Source organism: Chanos chanos, chromosome 3 (genome assembly GCF_902362185.1).
Source record: "Chanos chanos chromosome 3, fChaCha1.1, whole genome shotgun sequence".
NCBI lineage: Eukaryota > Metazoa > Chordata > Actinopteri > Gonorynchiformes > Chanidae > Chanos > Chanos chanos.
Genome location: NC_044497.1, coordinates 56,225,826 through 56,238,824, shown reverse-complemented (window position 1 = coordinate 56,238,824; position 12,999 = coordinate 56,225,826). Strand labels below are relative to the sequence as shown.

The 12,999-nt window shown below is 43.7% G+C and overlaps 1 protein-coding gene across 1 annotated transcript in view; it reads right to left on the bottom strand.

Moving 5' to 3' along the window:
- Nucleotides 1-5,538: 5,538 nt before the first annotated feature.
- The window catches only part of lrrtm4l1 (leucine rich repeat transmembrane neuronal 4 like 1), a 45,917-nt gene continuing 38,456 nt past the window's right edge, over nucleotides 5,539-12,999 (bottom strand). The window contains exon 4 of the mRNA XM_030768103.1: nucleotides 5,539-5,604. Within this exon, the coding sequence (XP_030623963.1) occupies nucleotides 5,539-5,604 (66 nt within the window). The remainder of the gene's footprint in view (nucleotides 5,605-12,999) is intronic.

The window sequence follows — 12,999 nt, the reverse complement described above, 5'->3', positions numbered from 1 at the left end:
AAGTGAAAAGCGCTCGATGAATTAATTAAAATACAGAGAAAAACACTCGCCTGTGGCATTCAGACATGTTAGCGGCAAAATATCTATGTGACATTAATCTATGTGTAGGTTTAATGAAGATAAACCTTACCATAGTTATAGCATTCATTAATATGTAAATGTGTGTGGTTGTGTGTGTTTTTTTTTTTTTTTGGTCACCCAATAGCTCCCAGGATTCAGCATGCTGGAAATGGAAACTACTAACTACTACACTCTGGACCAGAGAAAAAAAACTCTTGCTTATTTGAGAAGAAACCTCGCCTTCCCTCTTTGAAAGCAAACCATATAGTTATCCCTGCCAGATTTGAACCCTTGCTGGCAAAACCTGCAGACACTGTAGAAGCACTCCCACTGGACACGGTTTCTGCGGCTCTCCCCTCTGGTTTCTACTGGGGTAAACTTTTATGTGTGGCCAGCGCAGGGTTGTTTGGGTGAGTTGTGAGTGAGTGAGTGAGTGCGTGAGTGTGTGAGTGGACACAGACCGCTGGGAAGGTCAGCAGCTAATACCAGAGCCCACTGTTTTTTTTAACAAAAGCCCACACTCCTCGCCTCCCTGCTGTCCGTCTGTTTAAGCAGTGAGGCAGGAACATGCCAGCTGATTCAGTGCTGTGTGTGTTTGCTACATCACCTTTACATGTGTGTGTGTGTGCGCGTGTGTGTGTTGGAGCATGTGTGTGTTTGTGTTGGAATGTGTTTGTGTGTGTGTGTGTTGCAGTGTGTGTGTGTGTTGGAGTGTGTGTGTGTGTGTTTGTGTCCACACTCATGTGATCCCGGTGTGAGATGCGTTCAGTGAGACCTGATAAGAGTCACAGTCTGTATGTCTCATCCTGTGATCTTCACTGACGGCCATGGGCCATTTCACACACACTAACCTGACAAGCTGTCCACTGTTCGCTTTATGATCTCTCTCTCCCTCTCTCTCTCTCCTTCCCTGTCTCTCTCAGTATCACATCAGTACAAAAGAGTCATAAGGGATGAGCCAGTGAAAGAAAACGACAGCTCGTAATGAGTACCTGTCCCTCTTTCACAGCTCCATCTCTGATCCACCTCCTGCTAAAAACTTCCCTGACAAACTCAGACCTACTGTCATTGTCTCTATGCTTACACAGCAAATAGACTAAGATCAGTCAGAGGAGGATGGCCGCCCCCTTCTGAGTCTTGGTTCCTCTGAAGGTTTCTTCCTACTATGACCACAGGGAGTTTTTCGTAGCCATGGTCACCACGCTTTCTCAAAGGTCTACTGTCAGCACTCCTATTCTTTAAAGCACCTGTTCATAACATCTGTTGTACAAAGTGCTGTGTACATCAAAATGAATTCAGTAGCTCCAATGGAGTCAATGATATTAGCACGTGTTGAAAAGGGACATAACGCAGAGAGTTGTGTATATTCAATAACCCTATTCAACAGTGGAGTCCTTCAACAGCTCCACTGAACAGGCTGTGCAGAGAACATCAGTTGCTCTTTCAACAGGTGGGCAAAGGAATGCTTTAAAACATGCCTCTCTACAACAATCAGATATCAGCAGAGGGGATTTCTGAAAATATTCAGCGATCCTATACTTCAGTAGTCACATTTTAGTCCCATAGACTGACCATTCTAATCCAACGCAGTTTTGATCCTTACATGTCCTTGTATCGTTGCGGGCAGACCGCAGTTAAGGCGATCCAGAGTGAGAGTGAGCAAGTTCTTTCCAACTTAAACTGCAGACGTAACATGCATTCTTCTCTCAGTGATTCAACTTAAACTTCAGTGGTAACATGCATTCTTCTCTCAGTGATTCAACTTAAACTTAAGTGGTAACATGCATTCTTATCTCAACGGTTCAACTTAAACCTCAGTGGTAACATGCATTCTTCTCTCAGCGATTCAACTTAAACCTCAGTGGTAACATGCATTCCTCTCTCAGCGATTCAACTTAAACCTCAGTGGTAACATGCATTCTTCTCTCAGTGATTCAACTTAAACTTCAGTAGTAACATGCATTCCTCTCTCAGCGATTCAACTTAAACCTCAGTCGTTACATGCATTCCTCTCTCAGCGATTCAACTTAAACCTTAGTGGTAACATGCATTCCTCTCTCAGCGATTCAACTTAAACTGCAGACGTAACATGCATTCCTCTCTCAGCGATTCAACTTAAACTTCAGTCGTTACATGCATTCCTCTCTCAGCGATTCAACTTAAACCTCAGTCGTAACATGCATTCCTCTCTCAGCGATTCAACTTAAACCTTAGTGGTAACATGCATTCCTCTCTCAGCGATTCAACTTAAACTGCAGACGTAACATGCATTCCTCTCTCAGCGATTCAACTTAAACTTCAGTCGTTACATGCATTACTCTCTCAGCGATTCAACTTAAACCTCAGTCGTAACATGCATTCCTCTCTCAGCGATTCAACTTAAACCTTAGTGGTAATATGCATTCCTCTCTCAGCGATTCAACTTAAACTGCAGACGTAACATGCATTCCTCTCTCAGTGATTCAACTTAAACTTCAGTCGTAACATGCATTCCTCTCTCAGCGATTCAAGAAACTGCGCTAACTCTACTGCGGTGACTTTTTTTTTTTTTTTAAACAAATTGCCATTCGAACGAATCGGTAAAGGAGCGTAAACACGCCAAGTACTTGCACGTGCTTCTTCTCGGTGTTGATATCCCGCATGTCCGTTGGTTCATGTAGAGGGCAGGGAAGAAATACTGAATTATTTTCCGCGATTGCTGGAGCTGAAAGGCCAATTCAAATGCGCACCGGCCAGTGCAGTTCAGCCGGCTTGAAATGGAAGGACCGGAGCACTGAGGCCATATGACGGAAGCAGGATGGAAGACATTTAAAGTTAAAGAATCAGAAAATCCACTCTTTCAACTGCTTGGTCAAATGTAATATAAGATAAGTAAATGGTTTTAACTCTATCTCGCCCGATAGCTTGAAAGGATGTGCTAGGCAGTCTTTTGTAAAATATAGCAATATTTTGAAGGTGGTGGAATACCTCCTTGATTTAGAGGGCCGAGGGTGTGTAGTGTGCAACGCTTAAATTACTCTCTTTTGACGGAAGTGCCTCTAATAATTTATGTATAGGTGATAAACCAAGGTAGCAAACCGCAAAGAGCAATTCGCTTTTACAATATTACAATACTGCATCTTTGTCTTAAGTTCATTATTATAGAACGAATGGGAAACGGGCTGGAATGCAGCATGTCGTTTCTACGTGAATGAAGAAAAGTGACAAGAGTATCAAATACTTTTTCCATATGGAATCTCGACGAACTACCGAAGATGTGAACTCGGATGCCCTTTCTGGTTTGATCTTGACAACGTTCGACGTTAAAATGTTTTTTTTTTTTTAAGGAAACACAAGAGGCCAACGCATGCTTCCTCACTGACATTTTGGTGGCATTTACGGTGCTCTGATGGATTTAACGTAGGGATTTCCTTATCGCTTTCACACTCGGGGCTTTATGAACGGGGTTAAGCACTATTTGCCCAAAGTCGGACGTCCTGCACGCGCCCTGCTTTTCCGGGGGAGAGGGAGGCTCGGGACACAGCGTTGAAGCGAGGGGATGTAGCGGATGAATCATTCATGCGGTGAGTTGGGTCGAGCACAGTACGTTGTCTGTTTCGCTCAGACCTCAGAGAGCGAGAGAAAAACACCGTGGGGGAATGCCAAGCACACTGGCCATCTGGAGCGGCGAGCTGACAGCTTGACACGTTCCAGGAGCACTAGATGTGGAGCGAACTCTGCCGAAAGCCACCTCCTCCTGAGAGCGAGGACATGTCATACATTTAGCGCTAATTACAACACCCAGACGTGGGAGAAGCACTCACTGCCCGCGTCAGCCTAACGAACACAGACCAACGCAGATCAGTGGGCTTCGCCTTACGCTAATGAGATCAATTTACGTCTGACAGCCTCACAAAAATAAGGACCCGTTGGGCGCAGGAGACAGATTATGTGGAGCATGCAGGACAAACAAGTACCCCGTCTCCTTAGCAGCCAACTCACCAGTCCACACTTTCACCTGTTCCCACCACCTTTGATATCATAACCAGAGCGAATTCAGTAAGCAATTTCTAAGAGTTTCTCTCGTTTTTCGACGTACTAAAAATAGATACGTTTTTACAAATTAGCTCTAGGGCAAGTGCATAAAAGCTTTCTTTAAAGGTAGAAAGGCCAGTCCCTCTTTCAATTTGACAAATGTATTTTTCTTACCATTGATTTTGACAATATTCTTATTATAAAAAATGAACATTTTGTAGATGTACAGTTTACACAGTGCATTACAAAACTCCATTATTAAATTAGGGGGAACATCATAAATATAGATTACAAAAATGCCTTTTTTAAGTAACATTTGCCCCAAGTATTTTTAAGGTATGAATGACAAAAGCCTTTGTTTAGACAAAGGGATAAAAAAAAGAATTCTAACACACACACACACACAAACGCACACACATATATATATATAGACACACATTCACACACTCATGCATACACACACACTCACACACACTCACAGAGTCTTTTGCATGCGCATGTGTACAGACACAAACATTTAAAACAACTTGTATTCTGTGTACACCATTGCTGTATTGAACACCTGCAGTAGTTTGTGGCTTCAAAAACAAACTTTGCTCTCTCTCTCTCTCTCTCTCTCTCACACACACACACACACACTCACTCACTCACACACATACAATATTACAACACTTTCACCCTTAGTCAGGCATACAGACTAAGCTGATTCAAAGCTGATTTGATTTGGCACAAAGTCTTCACAATAGTGTTGAGAAATGAAAGAGTTTGTTGTTTCTGATGGACTCCTCATAGTCTGTCCCAGGTCTCAGCCTCAGCTCTCCTGAGGAGAGAGGTGAACTCCACACCTCGAAGACAAGTACTCTTTAAACAAAATCATCTTCTCATACAGCCCCCGTTGGTCGGGGGGGGGGGGGGGGGGGGGTGGGCTTGTGATCAGGTTTTAACTGCAGCAATGTAGAGGCTCATTCTTGGCACTTCACCAAACTCAAAGTATTTTTTTTTTAACTCCCAGAAAGCGTCTGCAGTATCCCTCAGGTGTGTGTTTGGGAGTGTTTCTTCCTTTTTTTTTTTTTCTGTGGGATCCTACGTTTGTACGTTTCCTCTGCTGGGTCAAACAGATTGCTGGGCGTGGCCGATTGGGTCTGAGGCCCCGTTTTCAAGGAAAAGGTGTAGAACAAGAGCTCAGACAGGCAAGTTAAAACAAACAAACAAACAAACAAAAAGCAATTTTGGCGTCGTCTCTGCTGTCACAGCCGTGTTTCCGATGTCTTTCGTGAGAGCAGCGTGGAAAAATCTTAAATTTCTCAATAAAAAAGCATGAAAAAAAAACCCCCGAAGCAGAAAACGGAGAGAGACGGAGCCAGCGAAAGGAGAGCAGGAGAAACGGTGATGACATCGCTGTGGCGAGAGTGGGAATCTCCGTGGTCCGTAGATGAGTTAGTGGTGGAGTGAAAACATTCCGTTTTAGTGCATTGTGGGTACGTCTCCAAGCCAGGCTCCTGGCAGCGGTCTCGGGCACGTGTACTCATTCTGCAGGAGCAAACAGAAACAGGACCATCGTGACTAAAAGACTTCAGGCCATTCCTCCACCACACTGATGGCAGCTGGAAAGTTACTTGAACCACATTTGCTAATCTTATCGTAACACAATGGAACCATAGCAATACAAGTCATGTTGAGTTACAGTGCATACAGTGAAATACCCATGCAGACCATGTTCAGAGAGTTGGGGATGCTCTGTTTAAACGCATTCAGCAGGTAGAGTGGCGATAAAAACCAAAAAGAGGGGGAAAAAAACAGAGAGTCTCTGTAAAATAAGAAAATAAAAATAAAGGGGAGTAACATGCTTTGGCTTTTTGGACTGAGGATATTCATTGTATATATGGGAAATTAAACGAAGCTGTCCCATCCGGCACTTAAACGAATGAAAGAACCTTCCAGAATATTAATCGCCGACAACCCAGGCACTGCCGTTTCAACCCCACGCGACTTCGCCCAGGAAAACGGCACGTGGACTGAGTGCCGAGCTTTCCAGTGTCTCTCGCTCGCTCTCTCTCTCGCTCTCTCGCTGATTATGGTAAATTATGTCTTTGCTCATTTTTGGCTTAGCTGTATTGTCTGTCCCTAGTGTTTTTCCCCCCTTATGTTCATTAAAGATGTTTGGCTTCATGTTAAAGTTAATAACTCTTTCTCGCTCTCTGTCTGTAGGATGAATGTGCTTCTATGCTGAGTGTGTGGGCAGAATGAGGGTTCTCTGAGGACTGGATGAGTTCAGGTGAATTAATTAATATGATAAAAATTCAAGATGGTAATGTATTAAAGGCATTACGAAAGTCTCTCTCTCTCTCTCCCTCCCTGTCTCTCTCTCTCTCTCTCCCTCTCTGTCTCCCTCTCTCTCTCCCTGTCTCTCTCTCTCTCTCTCTGTCTCTCTCTCTCCCTCTCTACCTCTCTGTCTGTCTCTCTCTCTCTCTCTCTCCCTCCCTTTCTCTCTGTCTCTCTCTCTCCCTCCATCTCTGTCTCCCTCTCTCTCTGTGTCTCCCTCTCTCTCTTTCTGTTTCCCTCTCTCTCTGTCTGTCTCTCTCTCTCTCTGTCTCCCTCTCTCTCTCTCTCCGTCTCCCTCTCTCTCTCTCTCCATCTCTGTCTCCTTCTCTCTCTCTCTCTGTCTCTCGGTCCCTCTCTCCCTCTCCCAGCTATTAAATTATGGAATCTCAGTGCCTCTGACTTCATTGCCACAAGCTGTCTGTTAATCTTTAAAGCACACGCGGGAAAAGGAAGACGTCTCTCTGCATTTTCATTGACATGGAAAACCCGAATCTCGACACTTATCATCCCAACCTTTAAATGAAAACCACCTGTGGACCAGGGGCAGAAATATCCTCATTTCACTTGGATCCTGCAAGAAAAAGCACTTAAACTAAAAAAAAAAAGAAAAGGAAAAAAAAAAAAGTCTTCACCATAGATGCTTAGAGAGTCCACTGAAAGAATCGCACGACCACATTTTCAGCACTGCGGATTAGACAGTTTGGTAAAAAAAAAAAAAAAAGAAAGAAAGAAGGATCCTATTTATTCATGAGAAGAGAACTATGCCCAGGATACCTTGTGTGTAATGAAACCAACTGTCCCAGAGTCCTCATCTGATCCCAGATCAGCCTGAAAGGGTTGTCCTCACAATGCACGTATATTTCATACAGACTGTTTTCATCCAGCCACTGATGTGAGGAGAATCGTCAGACAAGCACGCATTCTGTCCTATCACTCTCCTTCTTGGCTGGTGCCGGGGGCGGACCAGACCAATCAAACTGCACATGCACAGGTGCCTAGCAACCAAATTGACAGAACAAATGTATTGCTTCTGACACATGGCGAAAGGCAAAACTAATCAAGAGCAAATCAAGTAACAAACCGATAAAAAAAAGTGCAGCGATGGAACGGGGCTGAAAACAGACGACCAGTAGGTCTGAGGGTTGTCTCCTGTCACAGACCCTCTGAGAGTCTGACAGCTGCACCTTTCTGTCGTCTGGACTTAACACAACATACAAGTCAGCTTTTTACATAACAGACCCAGAAAAACAGCAGAAGTCATTCAGATGGAAGAGGAAAAAACAAACACACACACACACACACACACACACACACACACACACAAAATGCAAACGCACTGATGAGGAGCAGAAAAAAGGCCATTAAACGTATGGTTGAACCTGAAAGCGTGTTTGTTGCCTTCTGCCGCGTGTGAGGGCTGGCGGAACGGAAGACGCAGCCTGATGAGGAAAAAAAAAAAAACCAGGCCCTGAGGAAGGACTCCCGTCACCCCTGTCAAAAGCAGGCCCATGGAGAGGAGAGAAAAAAAAAAACCCCAAACGCCCTGTGCACAGTCAAAACAAATGAGCCCATCTAGACCTCTAGCTGCAGAGCTGACCAGACTAATTAGCAGACTAATAAATCTTAAGCACCCAGCTGCCTGTACCTACCATCACAATTAGACACGACAAGAGAGAGTCAAGACTCAGAGGGACTAACTGTGCCACTCCAGGGGTAAAGGGAACAACTGCCAGTGTTTGTGTTTCTAAATATAGTTTTCTTCAACACCGCCAACGCTTTTTTTTTTTTCTCGAATGAAGATAACGGTCCAAATCATTTGTTATAACGCAGCAGGAAGGGGCGAGATCTAATTAGACACCACTAACGATGAGGGGATGAGTTTGCTGTTTGGCATGAGGATCAGGACTAAGACATGTCCAACTCAACCTGTCAGAGGGTTCCTGCCCCCCTCCCCCGGCCTGGGGGGGGGGGGGGGTGGGTTTCCAATTATCTCATTCTGTCTTCAAACAAAGTGAGCTAGGAAGCTGGGCTGTCAGCCCCTCTCTCTCTCTTTCCCTCCGTCACAAAAAAGAAGGTAAAGAAAAAACGACACCAAGAAAATCATTTTGTCGTCTTTTAAAGGAAACAGAAACCTGCTGCCTAAGTCTTCGCTCTTCTGTTGGTTTAGAGGGAGATTTGTGTCGTGTGTGTGTGTGTTTTTGGAAGGTGTGTGAGACTGATTTGCAGGGGGCGTGATGGTGACAGAGAGCATGTGACAGCGCTCGGCGTGACTCAGAAAGACTCTTCTCTCCAGAGTCAGGCCGCGCTGAAGCGGAGTCGCGGTAGGTCTGTTTTAAGCCTCGGGGCTGCGTTTGGCCGGTGTTGCATTATTGAGCTCGTTAAAAAGGCCCTGATCGCCACGGAAACACGTCACTTACCACAAACTGTCACTTGCTGTCTGTTAGATGGCTCTGGCTGTGCTGTGTTTGTCATCTGCAGAATCATCATTGACATAAATGGGAAAAACAGTATTGCCGGGTTGTGAGACGCTAATGCTTGTGGAATGAAATATTATCCCACAGAAAGCAGCGCGGTCTATGCAGTCAAAATTTCCACCCCCGACACAACCAGACCACCAAAATGTAATTACAAGCGGTGGAGAGTTAATGGAGCTGAATCAACCTTTCGTTAACCATTCTGCCCACGTTTTGTGTTTTACCGCGTGACGCAGCTCAATTTTAAGCGTTTCCTTTCCTCTTAAACACTGTAACCTTTTTAAATTAACGGAAGCTTTTATTTTACGAGGGTAAAAAAGACAGCAGAAGAAAAGAAAGACCTTTTGGAAAAGCTGTAAGTCAGCCATGGCTAATTGGGGGACGGAGCCGTTCTGATCTGTGAGGATGTGGCGTGTCTGAAAACAGCTGGAGGTAATTAAAATCTTTGACTTCGATGCTTGTTAGTTTTTCACTTGAGAAATCTAATCCCTCTACACTAATGTGATCACTGCCCCCCCTCTGTTCCCTCTCAGTGTTGGACATGCCAGGACTCAATGTGGACTTCCCCTCATCTTATGATTGAGTGGCTAAGCACATTTGTCACTAACAGTTACGTTGAAAATGTAAGAGGATAAAATGAAAACATCTTACTGTACAACAGAGACGTGTAGTGACATACAGCAGTGTCAGGATTTTCCTGAAACATTGTAATAAAACCTTTTGACAAAGGTGAAAAAAAGACTCAAATTTTTTTAGAGCAAAAAATAAATGATGGTCATAGAAGTGGGCCAGACATTTTGATCTCTCATATGCACACGCACACACACATATACACATACACATATACACACACACACACACACACATATACACACACACACATATACATACACACCCACGCACACACACACACATACACACACACATATGCACACACGCACACATGTAAAAACACACATATACACTCTCTCTCTAACACAGACAAACTCTCTCTCTCCCCCTCTGTCTCTCTCTCATACACAGAAACAGACACCCACACACGGACACTCTTTGTTCACGCGGTGTAAAGAGCTGACCAGCTCAGCAGTAGAAGTGAATTGTTCTTTGCCATTTATCTAATTTGCTGTACAGTTGTGTCTGAGAAAAGGCTTATGTAGGACAGGGAGCTTCTGGAGAAAAGAGAGATGCTTTTTTTCCCCCCACGGCTGGGCAGAGAAACAGGATGGGTAGAGCTGGAAATCTCTGGGCTTCAGTAACGCGTGTGTGTGTGTGTGTGTGTGTGTGTGTGTGTGCGTGTATGTGTGCATGTGTGCATGTGTATGTGTGTGTGTTTGTGTGTGTGTTTACTAGCCCCTCAGGGCAAAATTAGAGAACATGTGCCTCTTTAGAATCATCTGCGTTCTCCTCACAAAACCAGCCCTCAATAATTCAAAACATTCAGCACAAAATGACATGTCGCTCCACTGAGAATGAAAAATGATTCAAATACACAGAAAAAAAAAAATAACCCAGTAAAAAAAAAAAAACAGAAATTTGGCCTTGTCTTCATGAACAACAACAAAAAACTTAACAAAACAAAGTTCATCAGTTTCTTTACAGCTATCATAATGTGTTAACAGCAGAGATGTTGTGAGTTTTGTGTTGAAGTTCAGTGCGATGCTTTAGAGGGGGAGGAGTGGATGGCAAGGACTTCTTCACATTGAAGCTTAAACACTTTTAAACATCCTTGAGGAAAAGCACCAGAGACAGAATAAAGCGCTTTGAGGATCCTGATAAACTCCTGAAAAGAAAGAAAAGTGCAGACTGTCACAAGCCGAGAAACATACGGGGATGTGACCGAAAGAGAAAAGACGAATTTCCCAAAAGCGGTAACCTGACTGGGGACGCATGACGTCGTCTGTAGAGACAAAATTGAAAATGTCTGTTTTCTGTTTCTGTCAAATGATTTCTTCATAAACGCTCTTGCATGAACAGACAACACTGCAGTTACAAACTCCTCTGTGGTCCCTCTTGAGGCGCAAACGAATTTTGAAACGCCTTAAGAACTTAACAGGTGTCAATGCTAGAAAAGACGGAGAACTTAACAGGTGTTAATGCTAGAAAAGACTGAGAACATCCCCAAACCTCACTGCTCTGAAAAGTGCTGTCAGTGTCTGTGAACAGCTTTGATCAGCCCAAACCACTGACTACAGATGAATTATCAGCTTTGATCAGCCCAAACCACAGACTACAGACGAATTATCAGCTTTGATCAGCCCACACTACTGACTACAGACGAATTATCAGCTTTGATCAGCCCAGACCAAAGACTACAGACGTGTTATCAGAAAACTTTGTCCGTTTGTCTGTTCCTAATACATGGAGAATGTCTTCCGGTAAGAACAAGACTCTCAAATACAATGTAAAAAAAAGAATAACTTGATAAACTGTAAATATTTGCTTGGAAACATAACTGAAAGAATGTAACCATAACTGAATGCACTCCTCACAAAGTGAACCCTCCATATATAAATTTTTTTCTGTCTTTCTTTCTCGCCTTTCTAACCTTCTAAAGAATGGTGACTTCTTCACATCCGTAGTTGCTGGAAATAACGTCAGACTTGTCCCGTTTTAAAGTAATTTTCTCCTGTAAACCTTGAACGGCTGATCCCTCCGGATTTTCCCCTCCCCCTCAGTTCCATCAGCCTCACCATTCTGAATTAACACATGAACACAGCGATGAAACCACACTGTAATATCTACAACATCTACACTGTTAAAAAAAAAAAACAACCCACCAAACAAACAAACAAACAAAAAAACCCCATCTATATGCGTCTGCATTTACCAAGAATTAAATATGTCACACATCTGAAATGTAACAACCGCACTCAGAAACATTTCGCAAAACTCTAATGTCGATTTTAGTGTGGTCAGAAGAAGGAACCTGACACAGGTCGGGAGCCGCTTGAGGAACCAGAACAGGAACCACTTGAAAGGACGCTGATGCCTGCCCCACACTAACCCACGACACGCTATCAGAAACCTAGAGCATCGTTCTCCACAGATGCTCTGTTCTTTCACTTTCCTCTCCTTTACCAAGACATACAGAGGTACAGCCCCTTCCCCCTGGCTGTGTCGTGATAGCCAGTTCACGACAGACTCGACCTGACATGCGAGCTTGAGCGACCGAGACCACGGAACAGAGACCTGACTCAAGTGAAGTTTTTTTTCCTTCATTCTTCCTTTTTTGTTTTGTTTTCTTTTGTTTTGTTTTTAAAGGCCAATGCAGCTTTATTTTTCTGTCCGTGACGATACAAAAGGTCAGCGCCCTGCGATTCTACTTCTGTTCCAAAGATTCCGTCTGTTTCTCCATTTTTCCCCCCCTATGTGAATCATGTATGTATGTCCGGGCAGAGTATCAGTTTGCTCATGGCTGAACGGATGCTGTTCCACTTATATAGAAGCGCAAAGAAAACCAAGAGGAGGAAGGTGACTAAGAAGAGAGAGATGGAGACATGACATCAAGAGTGCATTGACTGTGCTGTTGTGATTTAAGTCCACACAAAAGGATCAGGGCTTTTTATATGAGGACTCAGCAGTACCGAGGTCAGTTAACTGTGCTGAGAGAGAGAGAGAAAGAGACAAACAAAAAAATATCTTTGCTCTGAGATTCTCAGTATATATATATGACACATCACATTTCAACTGTATTTTAAACCATAGTGTACAATGATACAATGCAGAGAACCTAAAGGCTCTGTAGCACATCACATTTGAACTGTGTTTTACACTGTAGTATACAATTATTCAATGCAGAGAACATAAAGGCTGTGCTCATTAGTAAAGCCATCTGTCATCATCTTTTAGGGAAAATGGTTACAATGTGTCCTGCTTCGTAACCCCGCCCTCCCTCTTTAAAGTTCACCTGATAAACATTTTCCTCTTATGTCTTTGCCTCAGGGATTGAAGTGTTGTCAGCTGCAGATATTAAGAGCATTTCAGTCAAACTGTGGGGTGAAGTGGAAACTGTGGGGTAAGAGCGATTCAAACAGAACCATTCAGACCCAGTGACTGAGACCCAGTGAGTCCCAGACAGCCTGGGGCAGGTGGTAGACACACACACACACAGGACACATGCTGTCTTACT